Genomic DNA, 16078 nt, shown 5'->3' with positions numbered 1-16078 from the left:
AGAACCTTTAGAGTATCCCCGTATCTCTTCTTCTGATCCCGCTGTGAGTGCTTGCCCTGTGTAAGTTGTCTGTAAAATAATCTTTCAGGCAAACATACATTTAGCATTGGAACAATGCAACCAGCCCATTGTGGTGGGGTTCTCTCTGTGGTAGAATTTGAATCTTTGGCAGTTCAGCTAGAGAAAGGACCTCAGTATCTGGTACTTTATCCTGTTAGATGATCTTTAGAATCTTCTTAAGGCAATTCAAATGGAAGGCATGGTGCTGGTAGACTGTCCAGGTTTCACAATAAGTTCAACAAATATCTTAGTTGACCTTCAGTGTGGTAGTCAGTCTAACACCTCTTCTTCCCCACTTTCTTTTGGAGCTTCCCAAACATTGAGCTAGCTCTGGCAATGTATGTATCAGTCTTATGTGGCTTTCCTGGATAGTATACTTCCAAGATAAGTGAACTTAGCCACAGAATTAAGAATTTTTCCTTTTGTTGTACCTAATGATTCCACATATGGATAGCATTATGTTGCTAGCTGGTGAAGTACCTCTGTTTTCTTGGCAATAATCATCAGACCAAAATTAGCGTTAAGTGGCAGAGAATTGATTCATCTCTTTTGCATCTCAGCCTCAAAGATTGCATTGAGTACACAATCATCTGTGAACAAAAACTTGGACACTGACTTTTCCTCCACTTTAGTCTTGGTAGTTGACCTTGATGCTGTTTTCATCCTCCTTGAAAACATCCCAAAACATCATTGAAATTATTCAGGTGATATATTATTTAGGTCCTAAGAGGACCATTAGTAGTGAGGGAAAATTGATGGCACTTCATAGCTCATATGCCTGGGAAGTCCCTCTTAGAAAATCTTAGGATACAGTAAACCAGACTTAGAAGCTTTAATTTAGCCTTTTAGGTGAAATACCATCTTCTCATACATTGATTGGCTTGAGCCATTCACTGGTTTCACCTGTTTCACAGCAGCCAAGCTATCTTTGTCTTATCTTGCTATCTTCTGGCTAGATCTGGGAGTCATTTAATTTAACATATCCCAGGATTGTGGGATTTAGTGTGAAGAGGGACCTTAACCATTACTTGGTAGAGGTCACCTGATCCAATCCCCTCATAGAGAAGAAAACAAGAGTCCCTTTTTGGATGAAAAGTCACACAGGTAGTCATGGAGTCCTGAACTCCAGGTCCTCTTCACTCCATACTTCACTGGCTGCCCCTCTCCTGATGACTGAGCACCATCAGCAGTTAATGTTTCTTCTTTGTCTATTTTTGCATTTTCACCCCTGGGAGATGAGTACATTTCACCTTGGGCAATTTCTCCTGTGCATAGACTCTTATCTTTAATGATCTAATGACCTTTCCACTCTGGCCCAAGAGAAACCTTGCTCCTGTCTCTCTTACTTTCCTGTCAATTCCCCCCTTTCCCCCTCATTTTTCTAGTCTAGCTGGTTCTTGATGACTACCCCACTGGGAACCCTCCAGACATTTGGGGGCTAACTGGGAGCCTGGCCTCTATCAATGATGTATCATTTTATTTTATTTTTGAATTTTTTGGTCAATAGTATTTTGCTTTTTCCAATTACATGTAAAGATAGTTTTTCAGTATTCATTTTTAATAAAATTTTGAATTTCAAATTTTTTCTCCCTTCTTCCCATCAGCCCCTCCCAAGACAGCAAGTAGTCTGATCTAGGTTGTACATATTGTCACATTAGTTAGGATGTATCCTTTTAAAAGGATTATGTCATTCCCATTCGTAGGTACTGATTGCTGTGTGAATTTTGTAGGTTAGAGACTCATGCTGTCTCCCTACAAAGTGGATGGGCAAACTTTCATTTTTACCAACTACTTTTCAGGTTGCCAGAATCAGAGACTAATGATGCTGTTTGACTTTTTATAGACTTTGAAGGTTTTTAAATAGATCTAATGCCACAAGGGGCTTTAGAAGATGCCTGGGTCAGTTCCCTCATTTTTCGGAAAAGTGAGGTGATTTGTCCAAGGTCACAAAGGTAGGTAGAGTTGGGTTTTGAACTCAGTTTCCTTTTTCAAAGTTTCTCCTTTATCCCTTGGGCCTTGAAGGTGTGCAGTGGGTAGGGGTCAGAGCGTGCTGGAGAAATATTTTTGGTCTTCTGAGGATAGAAACAGTATCTTTCTGACAAAGTTTGTGGCCTCCGAAGGTAGGGGCTGGAAAGTCATGGTGTGATGGTTTCCTGGTGTACTGTGGCATTGAACCACCGGAGCCACCCAAGTTAGACTAAGCCCAGAACCACATGCTTTGAAAAAGTTAAAGAAAAGCTGCATCCTCCCAGAAGAAGGACTGAGGGCTTTATTTAACATCTTATAGGAGTGAGTGTTTTTTGCATCTCTTGGATCCCAAGTTGGTAGCTGCCGGAACTGCTCGTTTTACCGGTGGTTTTAAACATAGGTAAAATGTGTACCTTCTAAGTGTTTTCAAAGTCTGTGATCTTAGGGAAGGTACTTCTCTTTGGGTCACAGTTTCTTTAGCTGTAAAATAAGGGCAGTGAATGTTGATGCTTTTTTAGAGTTAGAAGTTGACAGAATCTCAGAGGTGGAAGGGACTGGAGAGTCCATTTAGTCTAGGCTAGTCCAGAGCAGAGAAGATAGCGGATGGAGCATCTCCTCCAGCATCCAGCCTGTGGTGAAAAGCTGGAAGTGACCTAAGGCATCATCTAATTCAAAGTTTTCACATTAAAAGAAGAGGAAAAGGGATTTGTCCAGTTGTCCCCCAGGCAGAATAGCTGAGTTCCAACCTCAGCCCGATTCTCAATCTGGGCCTCTGGCCAGGACATACTGCCTCCTTGTTTATTCCTGCTCTAACAGTCTAATTCCAAATTCCTTCTTAATTGTAGATAATACATTAGTAACATTTAAAGATTGGCATCTGTAAAGTATCAGTTGACCTCCAAGTTTTTGGACCATGTTCTTAAGTGAGAATGTTCCAAGTGTTGTGGCATATATAAGCTTTCCTCTGAGAAAGCTCAGTAAAGAGGAAGGAGCCTCATAGTCAGAGGACCTCTGCCATATTGAGACTTTGGCAAGTGATTCCCTCTGAGTGGGCCTCTACCTGTTTGTTCAGTCATTTTTCAGTCATATTTAACCGTTCATGAGCCCATTTGGGGTTTTCCTGGTAAAGATCCGGACATGGTTTGTCATTTCTTTCTCCTGTTCATTTTACAGAGGAAACTGAGGCAAACAGAGTTAAGTGATTTGTTAGTCACTTTCATATGTCTTTCATATGTTTGACCCTTGTACCATCCCTGGGAGGTATTATCCCTATTTTAAGGTGAGGCAACTGAGGTTACATAGCTAATAAATATCAGAGTGGGGATTTAAATCCAGGTCTTCTGTCTCTCAGTTCAGCTACACCATGGAAGGTTTATAGCTCAAATTGAGCAATACTCAAAATGTTTTTTTGTGAAGCAGTGGGGTTAAAGTGAATTGCTCAAGGTCACACAATGAGTGTCAAGTGTCTGAGATCAAATTTGAACTCAGGGCCTTCTGACTCCAGAGTTGGTGCTCTATTCAGTGAACCACCTAGCTGCCCTGAGTCATAATCAGTTAAGACTTATTAAGTGCCTACTGTGTGCCAGGCCCTATGCTAAGCAGTGGGGAAACAAACAAAAGACAGTCTTTGCCTTGGCTGAGTTTACAATCTAAAAGGGGAAATTGAAGAAGGAAAGGACCCTTAGGATGCCAAGCCTATTCACTGAAAAATCTGTGTAACCTCTAATAATAGAAGCCTAGGGTAGAGTGCAGTGACCCACCCTCAAGGCAGAGGGGAAAGACAAATTTCAAAGCTGAACTAAACTGTGCTGAGATTTTAAGTGATGAACTTATCCTGGGGGAGACCAGGCAGCTCCTGGAAATGAAGAGCACCCTGAGTTACCTACTGTTATCACATTTTTCTTGAAGCAGGTTGCTATTCCTGGGAGTCCCAAATGAGTTACCAAATTCAGTACTTGAGAGTAGCCCCACCCTTCTACCCCCAACACCCCCATCACCCCCATTACCACCAAGTACCATTGCTGGCCTCAAGGATGCCACCAACTTCTGTGATCAAAATGGCTCCAATATAAGTAATGTTAATATAGCCAACTGCATTTTTATAGTGATTTAAGATTTGCTATGTACTGTAAATCTTACCCCATTTGTCCTCTGTAAAGGCCCCAGAGGTAGATGCTGTTATTATCTAATCACTGTCAGCTAGTCAACAAGCATTGGCTGGGCACATTTGGGCCAGGAACCATGCTAAGCAATGGGGATGCAAAACATCACCAAAATGAAAAAGTCCCTGCCCTCAAGGAGTTTACTTTGGTATGGAGAAGACAACAAATAAAAGGAACTGAAATGGGGAGACAGATAAAGGGATAAGAAGAAAATTGACCATGAGTATGATGGAGAAATTGGGAGGAGTAGTGCCTAGTGAGAACTGAATGGATGGCTGGAAACCAAAGCAGACAAAGGTGAAATGACTTGCCCAGGATCACACAGCTAGTGAGGATTGTTCCATCTATTGTGCTATTGCTTGAAAGCATGTATATGTCAGAGTAATGCAAACTAGGGGAGGGAAACAAGATGTGAGTGTGGGGAGAAATTCCAGTACTGTACTATGTAGGACCCTAGGCTTCAATCTGGGAGAGACCTGAGAGCTCAACAAGGTGGGGAAGCCAAATACTAAGGAGAAGTGAGTTAGACCCAGAGCATTTCAGGGCTGGTTGGGGGCCCTTGGCCATTGGTGAGGCTAATATGGTCGAGACCTTAGAAATCATCCTGACCAATCCCCTCAATGATGCAAATGAGAAAAAAATGGAGGCCTAGGAAAGGGTTTTAAGCTTCGAGTAAGCCAGAAATGTAGAAGGGATCCAGAGAGGAGATGGAAGTCCTCTAGAGTCACTGTGATGGGCAGTTTTTATAACAATACAATTTTTTTGTTATTAGTCACCCCATCCTCAAATGTGGATATTTCCATGTGCAAAAAGTGAACTACTTCCCCTGCTTTTTTCCTAACACAAAGATGCTTTTCTGCTTCTATCTCATGTGAAGTAAGGCTTACATGTATTCCAGTCCAAATGAAGAGTAATTTAAACATTGTTATTTGTTAGCAATAATTGTTGTATCTTCGAAAAAAGAAGCAAAGAATGACCTAATTGTACTTAAATAGCTTGTTGCTTAGCCTTTACATGGAGGTCAGCAGACAGCAGGGCCTTGGAAGAAAATAGCCCTTTGGCAAGGAAAGGAACCACACCCCACTTAGTTTTTACAAAAATAAAATTCTTTCCAGCCCTACCACTTTGTGGATGGTGTCCACACCATGTCTTTCTCTGGGAGTTGGGTTAGCAACTGTATGGCCTGGCAAGTGCCCGGCAGGCCATGGATGAGATACCCCTGTTCTTGGGGCTGGCTGCATTGAGTCAGAGGTTCTGTTCAGTGAAAAATGATTCAGATGGGAAATGGCAAGTCACTACAGGTATGGCTGACACTGTCATTCTGGCCTTAAAGGTCAGAAGTTGAATTGCATGTTGCTACAGCCCTATTTTCCTCTGGGCCTGTGGGCATGACACATCAGAGCTAGCTCTCATGCCTTTTGGAAGGAGACAATCTGTTTCCATTTAAAAAAACAACAACTATTCTTCACTTGGACCCTGAGAGTTGAAGAAGGAAGTATGTGTTGAAGGCTCAGGAGCCTCTCTGATCAAGACCTCTGATGAGGTGAGCAGACAAGGAGCTATGGAAAAGTTTGGACTCTCTCCTGAAGGTGGGTGTTGACCAGACAGGAAGAACTGAGCAGGGCAAAGATGGACACTGGAGAAAGGCAAGCTCATGGGCATGTCAGTGACCTAAGCAGAGAGTAGAATAGTGACTCCCAATGGGAAGAGCTGGCAAAAGCTATCAAGAGAGTCTGGAGTTTCTTTGTAGTATAACTTTTCACTACTCTTAACTCTGCTCTTGGAAGGGAGTGCACATGGTGGACCTCTAGTCAATGGGACTCTTGGATGGTTTTTGGTTGATCATTCATGGAGCCTGTTGAAATGAGTTCCACTGAAAGTCAGAGATTAGCTATCTCTGAGAGCCATGACTGAGTTACTGAGTCTTTCTATTTCCAGGGCTCAGTTTCAAAAGTCATAGGATCATAAGTCTAGTGTGGAGAGAAACTTTGGAGGCTATCTAGTCTAACCCTCCCTCCCATTTTACAGATGAAGAAACAGACTGAGATTTATATGACTTAATTCTGGGCTCTTTCTACTGCACTGCACTGCCAATAGTAGTTTATGTGATCTATGGCCAACCTATGTTGCATTTTTTTTCCTAAGAGTCTAATGAATAATGTAAAATCTTCAGTTGGGGACAACAAAACTATTCCCCAGTATTTCTGATTTTTTTCTTTCCTAATATACTTGGGACTAGTGGCTCAGAATCACAGTTTGGCTTTGATACTTATTTAGTGGTAAACTTGGGCAAATCATTTCACTGTGAACCTCAGTTTCCTTATCCCTAAAATGAGAGAATAAAAATGAAAGAAGTAAAGTCCTAAATTTATGATTTTGTGAACCAACAACTGGTAGGCTTTAAGTGGAAAAGGGCAGGTAGGTAGCTTAGTGGATTAAGTGCCAGACCTGAAGTCAGTAATAGCCAAGTTCAAATCCAGTCTCAGGCACTGTCTACTTGTGTGACCCTGGCCAAGTCACTTCACCCTCTTTGTCCCAGTTTCCTCATCTGTAAATAAGCTGGAGAAGGAAATGGTAAATCACTCCAGTATCGTTTTCATGAAAAACCTAAATGGGGTCACAAAGAAATGGACATAACTGAAAAACAACTGAACAGAAGGATAATGCTTTTCCTCATCTTCCAGAAGCATTTTGTAAGTGGGACGTGCAGTTGTTAAGATATTAATTTTCAGGGGCAGCTGGGTGGCACAATGGATAGAACACCAGCCCGGGGAGTCTTGGAGGATCAGAGTTAAAATTCAGCCTTAGACTCTTAATAATTGCTTAGCTGTGTGATCCTGGGCAAGTCACAACCCCATTCCCTTAAATAAATAAAATTTTAAAAAGATATTAATTTTCAGGTATTTGCAGTCTCCTTACTCCATGTCAGGAGAGTACAACCTTCATTTAATTCTGAATTTGATTTCATCATTTGTTTTTCTGAAGCACTGCCATTATCAAAGGCATACTTTAACTGTCTGTATTTTCTCCCTGGAGTGCTTATTTGAAATAAAGAAAATAAAGGTCACCTCCTTTCTGCTTGATCACAGATTTATTTATTTATTATTTTTATGAATATGAAGTTTTCATATGAAAGGTTTTCAACATTCATCCAGTTGCATATTTTATAAGTAACACATTTTTCTACCACACTCCTTTCCCATCCCCTCCTATCAGTTGTGAACAGTCTACTTAAAAAGTTGTACATGTTCATTTGTATTTAGCATCTTTACATATTAGTCATTTTGTATTTGAGGAATTAAGACCAAGGGAAAAAGAAAGAAAATCATGGGATAGAGGGTTAAAACATAAGAGAAGTTATTTTTGTAAGTAGACATAATTTCCATTCAGATTCTGTGGTATGTTTTTTTGTTTTCCTCTGGATGAGGATGGCATTGTCCTTAACAGGTCTCTTTGTGTTATCCTAGATCTCTGACCTGATGAGAGGGATCTGCTTCCATCATAGTTGGTTAATTCACAATGTTGTGTTAATGTGTACAATGTTCTCTTGGTTCTGCTCCCTTCGCTCAGCATCAGTTTGTGTAATTTTTTTCCATGCTTTTCTAAAGTCTAACCATTCACGGTTTCTTGTAGAGCAGTAGTACTTCATTGCATTCATATAACACAACCTGTTCAGCCATTCCCCAATTGATGGGCATCCACTCAATGTCCAATTCTTTGCCACTCCAAAAAGAACTGCTATAAATATTTTTGAACATGTGGGACTTCCCTCATTTTTTATGATTTCTTTTGCTGATAGACCTAGTAATGGTATTGTGGGGTCAAAGGGTATGATCAGTTTTATTGCTTTTGGGGCATATTTTCATATTGCTCTCCAGAATTATTGGATCATTTCAGAACTCCACCAAAAGTACCTTAATAGTCCAATCTGCCCACACCCTGTCCAACATTCATCATTTTCCCATTTAGTCATCTTAGCTAATATGATAGGTGTGAGTTGTGACCTCATAGTTGTTTTAATTTGCACTTCTTTTAAAAATAATTAATTAATTGAAATTAGAATTTTACAATTTCCCCCCAATCTTGCTTCCCTCCCCCCAACAGAAGGTTAGTTAGACTGCCTGTTCATTTCCTTTGACCATTTTTAAATTGGCTAAATGACTTGTAACCATATAAATTCGATTGAATTCTCTATATATTTTAGAAATGAGATTTTTATCAGAGCCCCTAGTTGTAAAAATTTTTTCTCATCTTTCTATTTTCCTTCTAATCTTGTTTTTTATTACATCTTGGTTTTTATTAATCTAAAACATTTTTAATTTAATAGAATCTAAATTATCCATTTTGCAATTTATAATGTACTCTATTTCTTGTTTTGTCATAAATTTCTCCCCGTTCCATAGATTTTACAGATAGAGTATTTCTTGATCTAAGTTAAATATGGTATTGTCCTTTCTGTGTAAATCCTGTACTCATTTTGACCAAATTTTGGTTTAGGGTGTGAGATGCGATCACAGATTCTATCATTAAATAAATATGTCCCCCCTCCTGTAACTAAAGAATTAATAATTATTTGCAGTTTTTAATTACTTTTTCGTATCACACTACCTTTAAAGAATGAATTACCATTATATTTTAGTTTAAAGCTTCAGACCTGTTCTTGCTATTTTGAAGGAAAGCGTTATTGACTCCTTTTGTGTAGAGCAGGGCTGTCTAAAACGTGACCTGTTGTATGTGACCTGCTGCATGCAGCCTGCAGGGCGATTTTATATGGGCCCTTCTGGGTTTACTAAATGCTATAGTAAACCAAGAAGAACTACGGCAAAGCTCTCACTAAAATGGCAAATCAAAATATATTGTCTGTTGTTTCAATAAAACTTTTAAAAGTAAGGTTAGACAGCCTTGCTGTAGAGGAATAAATGTATTTCTCAAATACTAAAATGAACCAATGGACATGGTATGAAATATGGACTTTAAGGGAGTAGGGTGACTATTGGGAATGGGTTTTTTGATATTCTTCGTGGAATTAAAAAAAAGATTTTCAAAAACCCTAGCTTTTTGCCCATTCCCATTCATATTCACTGTTTCTATGGAAAAGCAGCAAACCCCAAAAGTTCCCAAAGGAAGCCAGTGTTTTCTTTAAACTATGAGGATGCTTTGTCAGCTGATCAGTCCTATGGTGTATTTGTCTTTTCCAGCTTGAAGTTTAGGATCTTAGGATCCATGGTTGGAAGCTAAAATGGCAGGTTTATCTGCTTTTGTTGTGGGAAAAACTGAGCTAAGAGCACATTCCCTACTTCTCTATTTCCTGGAAGTTCAGTCTCTGCCACCTGGCAGTTTCTACTTCCATTTCCAATGTTGTGGGAGCCCCAGATTGTAAGTAATCCACCAAACATACATGTTGTAATAGTCAAGTTTGCCTAGGGCTGGGAGGATGCTCAAATCAGGGTGAAAGATTAGATACCCAATACTTGATTCATGGGAATATCAGTTCTTAAGTTTTGGGAGCAGAGATTTGGAATGGAACCAATAGTGCAGATGCAGCTCAAGTCTCTAGTTCACTCTGACCAAAACATACTGATTTTACCCTCATGATGCCCCAGATTCATTGACACCAAGGACACTTGGGCTCCAGGACTACTCCCTCCAAATTTTGCTCAGTTCTTATAGCTCCTTTAGTGAATCATGGGAACTATGAAAGCTGGGCTGTGGCAGGCAGGTAACTGAATAACTTCTTGTCTTCGTTGTGAATCTCTGATCTCTTCCATGTGGGTTTTTGCTTTCAATCTCTGCCCTCTCGGCCTGTGTGTCTTATGTCCGTAGAAGGGAAGTCAGGTGAAAAGCCAGACCTGCCACCTATTTTCCTTTTCTCTTTACATGTTGCTTGCTTTGATACACCTGGGGGATTTTTAGAGTTATCAAACAAGTCTTGGAGCAGTCTAATCCACACAAAAGAAAGCTACCCAAGACTTCTTCTGACCCTTTTTTTGTGGTTGAAAGCTAAGGGGCATGTTTGAATGAAACAGTCAGAGACATCTGCAAGATTGATCTCTGAGCTATAGGGGGATCATCGGTTGGAAAAATTCTTTTCTAGCCAAGAACAACAGTGATAATGATCTCCAAAGTTTGAGGTTATTACAGTAGAATTAGAGTCATACTGAGTAAGGATCCTGTCAAATGGAACCCTGGGCAAATAACTCCTTCTACATGAAAAGCAATATTGTGCTTGGAGAGTGGGAAGGTCTGAGTTTTGTTCCTTTTTCTATCCTTTTCTAGGGAAGTGATCTTGAGTAAGTCACTTTACCTCTTTTTGTCTCAGTTTTTTTATCTGTAAAATGGGCTTCAGAATACTTGGGACTACTTACCTCACAGTGCTATTAGAAGTCTTGGATGAGATAATGTGTGGGAAAGCATTTGGTGATTGTAAAACTTTATATAAATGTGGATAATTTAGAGATTCATAGGATATCGACTTCCTGATTTTATAGATGAGCAATTGGTGGTTCAAGGAGAAGTGAATGGACTTGTCCACAGATACCTAGGAAACAAATGATTGGGCAAACATTCAAATCCAAGTCTTTTGACCACAAAGCCAGCATTCTTTTCCATTCCCCCACACTATTCATTTCAATTTGAATTTCTCCGTAACTAAAGCAGAGAGGAAGGATATTTGCCTATGGAGTATAAGAAAACTCCAGACCAAATTTCAAAGTAATAAAGCTATTTGTAATATCACAGCTCATATAAATGCTGGTTCTGTTTTTATCTTTGCCCCTTTTTTCTTCCTAATTATATCTTTAAGTGGGCATAGGAATCACAATTTTGAAGATCACAGTGTTTCTATAATTTTTCTTAGTCTTTAGCAAAGATATACATTGTGTACTGGCCTTTGTGTTCAGCCAAACTGGAACAATTGCACATTATACAAGGGAAAATGGAAACTATTGTCTGCTGAATTACATTTTCTTAGGAGATCACAAGTGTGGAACTAGATTGAGTGCCAAGACCCTATCCAGGGGACTGACCTTGGTGTAAGTCTTTCCAAGAGCAGGTAATGAATGGGATTTCCTGGTTCTTGGTTTCTCATTGTATCCTAGCTCGGGGATATATAAGCACTCAGTTAAATATCCTGAATTTTCCAACAGGTGAAGCAGAAACAGTTTGGGGACCATCCATCAGCTTGATATGCAAATTATTTCCTGATCTATTTATCCAGCCCTAACCTCTCTCTTTACTTTGTCTCATATCACAACCTACCTCTTGGAAATCTCAAACTCAACAAGTCCAGAATGGAACTCAGGATCTTCCCCTCCACTTCCTTCTTCTTCCCAACTTCCCTATGATCGTTGAGGGTATTGCCAGCTTCCTGTCACCTGGTCTTTACCCCTCTTCTCATTCCTCAAGCCATTCTGTTGCTAAGTTTTGTTACTCCTTTATAATACCTATCTATGATGTCTCCTTTCTACTCACACAGCCATTATCCTGGCTCAGGGCTTTCTCTCTTGTCTGGACTATTACAATAACTTTCCAATTGGTCCCTCTCTCCTTATCACAACCCAACCTCTTTTCATCTGCCAAAGTTATTTTCCTAAAATTCAGATCTGCCTTGTCATCCTCCCCCACCCCCAACACTCCTCCATAAACTCCAGGGACTCTTTCCACTTTCTCTTCTTCTTAGATCTTAATCCCCTTCATTTATTATGTGACCTGGTGTCACTGAACTTCTTCATGTTCTTAGAATACAACAGTCTCTCTGGCTGTGCTTGGGGAACTCTATCCCTCCTCATCTCGACCTCCTGGCTTCCCTGGCTTCTTTCAAGTCTCGGATAATCCTGGAGGCAGATAGTTGGAAGGATGAGGGCAGGCAAGGCTGCTGCTAGTGGATACATCTCTTCTGGGTTCTGCTGAATTTGTAAATGTGGCCATAGTTCATAAAATCTTTTTTTTTTGGCAAGGCAAATGGGGTTAAGTGGCTTGCCCAAGGCCACACAGCTAGGTAATTAGTAAGTGTCTGAGAGTGGATTTGAACCCAGGTACTCCTGACTCCAAGGCTGGTGCTTTATGCACTACGCCACCTAGCCACCCCTTCATAAAATCTTAGATTGAGACATCTGATTATTTTATAGGAGAGGAAAACATCCCTTTCTTTTTCAGAGAATATGTTGATGATCACAATGATGACTGATAATGATGATATGGCATTTTACTGAACTGTAGGCAAAAAGCTATACGTTTGATAGGAAAAAACAGCAATGAGAGTCTTGTCACAACTACTTAAACATATATGGTGGTGATCCAGTTCGCCCCTTTTGATTTCAAGAGCATCCAGTATCTAGCTTTAGACTTGCCACTTGAAACACATTTCTTACAGGCCTAACTTGCCAGCACTGTAGTATTAAGTGAGCGCAGGATGTTCAATGAGAACCCTGAGTTTGGAGTTAGAAGACCTAGGTTGGAATCCTGACTGATATATACTATCTATCTGTGTGATCTTCAGAAAGTCACTTCCCTCCCAAAGCTATAATTTCCTTATTTGTAAAGTAAGGGATTTGGATTTTTGTTGTTGTTCACTTGTGTCTAATTCTTCCATGACTCCATTTGGGGTTTTCCAGGCAAAGATACTGGAGTGGTTTGACATTTCCTTCTCCAGTTTTTTTTACAGATGAAGAAACTGAGGCAAACAGGGTAAAGTGACTTGTCCAGTGTCACCCAGCTTATAAGTGTCTAAGGTCAGATTTGAACTCCAGAAGAGGAGTTTTCCTGACATTAGGTCCAGGACTGTATCCACTAGAACTGGGATGACATTGAACCTGGCTGTGAACATTCTTGTTTAGGGAAGGGCTGCCTAATTCTATCAGTGTAGAGCGTGGCAAAAGGTGAGTCAGCCTGAGCAACAGATATTCTTGGGCAAGAGGGCTGGGAGAATCCTTCTATTGTCAGTTTTAGTGTCCTTGGACACTAAGTCTACTTTCTACAAAACCTCAGCTGAGTAGGAGAGAAAGACGTGTTCAAGTATTGTGCCAAAAGGAGTGGACTGAATGTGGAGGAGCAAGACACTCAGAGAGGTAGCATGTGAATCACAGGGAAGAAAAGACAGTAGGCCTCTGGCTCCAGCACTGGAAATACTGGCCACTCCAAAATGTGAAAGACCAAACAGAACCAGAATCCAAATCCTGTCGGGCAGAGCACAACTCCCTTTCTGTGATGAATGGGCCATCAGCCCAAGCAGGAGTGGGAAGTGACAGGCCTGGACTGTTGAAATCACTCTTGTCTGTTTTTTGTTGAACTGCATTCAGGAATCTACTTGTAGAGTGGGGATTGGAGGCTTTGGGTTTCAATGTAGAAATGGCTGTGTCTGAACAGATCCTCTCAATTATAAAAAAAATTAGAAAATTTCAAGGGAAAGAAGGGTGAGAGGACGGGAGAAAGACAGACAGAAAAAGAGGAGAGATCTGTTTTTCTTACCACTACCATGTTCAAATTGACTTGAGTTTCACTCCCTCCCACCTCCCTCAAACTCCTTAGTGCAGCCAAAATGTGATTGGGGAAATAGTTAACAAAATAAATTAAAATACAATACAACATAAATAATGTTGATTCCTGGTTTTCTAAGTTCATAGTCATCCTTGTCAAGTTGCGTTTGATAGCCCTGTTGCAGAAAATTGAGTACAGGGTCTAATTGTGTGACTCTGAGCCAGGCACTTCACCTCTGTCTGTCTCTCAGTTTCCTCAACAGTAAGATGATAGAGGCTGTTAAGGATCAAATAAGGTCCTATTTGCAAATCAATTAGGCACATTATCAATAGTAGTCATTATTAGAGGCATCTCCAGTTTCTCTTTTCAACAAAAATTTTGAGCTCTACAAACTCCAGATTAAAACATTTTGTATATACATTATAGAACGGAAGGAAGTGATTGTACTCAAAGATAGTTTTCTTTTATGTAGATATTTTGTCTTTAAAATGGATAACAGATTCAACAAGAAGTTTTCAAATCTGGCCTGTTTATTTGTGATTGCCTCTGGCTTCTGTTTTTTTCTTCCTCTTTTTTGGGGGGAAGGAGAGAGACCCACTTTCTTCCTACCCTATCTTTTCCCCATTTGATGGACACCTCCTTGGTTTCCAGCTCTTTTTCAACACAGAGCTGCTATAAATCCTCATATGTGTGTGAAACCTTTCTCTCTTTGCAGTGTAGGCCTAGTAGTGGTATTGTTTATTCAGTAACTGGTGGGGGCATGGGTCCAAATCACTTTCCAGAATGTTTGGGTCAAGTCACAACTCCACAGTGGTATGGTAACGCCCCTGCCCCTTCTGCCACTCACTTTCATTCACTCTAAGACACACAAACACACACACACACACACACACACACACACACACACACACACACACAGACACCTACCCACCCCTCCATTAGTACCTCTTGCCTGGACTATTGCAATAACAGCAGCCCCACGCTGCTAGTCTGGCCATCCCCCTTTCTCTCCCCTTTCTCCCATTTTAGGTAAGTCTACTAGCCCTTCTTATCTGCAGAATCAAACACAAAGCCCTCTTTCTGTCATTTAAAACCCCCTTTTCCACCCAGGCCCCTTTTCCTGCCTTTCCAGGCTTTTAAAACTTAATTCTGTCCATACACTGTAGGATCGGGTTACACTGACCTACTTGTACAATATCTTCCATCTCCAAACCATCTTGTGTGGAATGCATTCCCCTCCTCACCTTCCCCTCCTAAAATTCCTAGCTTTCTTCAGGATTGACAATGAATCCCACTAGCTGCAGGAGGTGTTTTTCAGTCTTTCCTTCCCCACCACCATCTGACTTCCCTCTGAAATGATCTTTAATCCACTTTGCATATATCATGTAGATACCTACATATTTCCATGTTGCCTCATAAAAATTTGAGCTCCTTGAGGGCAGGCCTGATAGGCTTCAGTTCCCTTATATATAAAATGAACAGGTTGGACTAGATGACCAGGGTCATATGATCCCTTCTAGTACTAAGTGCTATATTGGCAGAAGTTTTCAGATACATAGATGCTACCAGTCATTGGGCACCTTCATTTTATTTCGCAAACATGTGGCCCCAGCAGACCTTACTTAGTTTTCTAACTGAATGAAGTTGCCTGCAGTTAAGGAAATATAATATTTTCACTCGAACACACACATACACACACACACACACATTTTTAAAAAAATTAATTGTTCCAGTTATATGTAAAGATAATATTTAACATTTATTTAGTAAAGTTTTCTCCTCCCCTGGTAGATAGCAAATAATTTGATATAGGTTATACAATTGTTGTGCATATTTCCATGTTAATCATGCTGTGAAAGAAGACTCAGAACAAAAGGGAAAAACCACAAGAAGGAAAAAAAATGAAAATAGTCTGCTTTGATCTGCATTCACAGTCCATAGTTCTTTCTCTGGACAAGGCTGTGGACCCTGGGCAAGTCACTTCACCCTGTTTGCTTCAATTTCCTTATCTGTAAAATGAGCTGGAGGAGGAAGTAGCAAACATCTGCAGTATCTTTGCTAAGAATATGCCACATGGGGTCACAAAGTGTCAGACGTGACTTGAACAACCACAAAAAATGACATTTGAATTAATGATAAAATATAGCATTTCGGCTCTGAAGTTGACAAAGTACTTTACACTTATCTTTTCACTTGGATCTCACAATACCCTTTTGGGTATCATTCCTATTTTACAGATGTGGGAAACTGAGGCTTAGAGAAATTATTCTACAACACTTTAAAATTGCATTGCTGGGAAAAGATAAGCCTATCCTAGTTGATTGTCACACAACGTTGCTGTTAAAGTGTACATTGTTTTTCTGGTTCTGCTCATTTCACTCAGCATCACTTCTTGGCAGGCTTTCCAGGTTTTT

At 40.3% G+C, this 16078-nt stretch overlaps 1 protein-coding gene across 3 annotated transcripts in view; it reads left to right on the top strand.

Moving 5' to 3' along the window:
- PLS3 (plastin 3) overlaps positions 1-16078 on the top strand; it is a 116193-nt gene that overhangs the window by 7433 nt on the left and 92682 nt on the right. The window contains exon 1 of one of the 3 annotated variants that reach the window (XM_074203543.1): positions 1557-5779. The exons of the other annotated variants lie outside the window; for them this stretch is intronic. Coding sequence (XP_074059644.1) covers positions 5752-5779 — 28 coding nt within the window. The 5' untranslated portion in view covers positions 1557-5751. Of the gene's footprint in view, positions 1-1556; positions 5780-16078 lie in introns of those variants that run through there. 3 annotated transcript variants of the gene reach the window in all.

The sequence above is a fragment of the Macrotis lagotis genome, chromosome X (genome assembly GCF_037893015.1).
Source record: "Macrotis lagotis isolate mMagLag1 chromosome X, bilby.v1.9.chrom.fasta, whole genome shotgun sequence".
NCBI classification, from domain to species: Eukaryota; Metazoa; Chordata; class Mammalia; order Peramelemorphia; family Peramelidae; genus Macrotis; species Macrotis lagotis.
The sequence above is the reverse complement of the archived record's forward strand: the minus strand, read 5'-3'. Positions and strand labels throughout refer to the sequence as shown.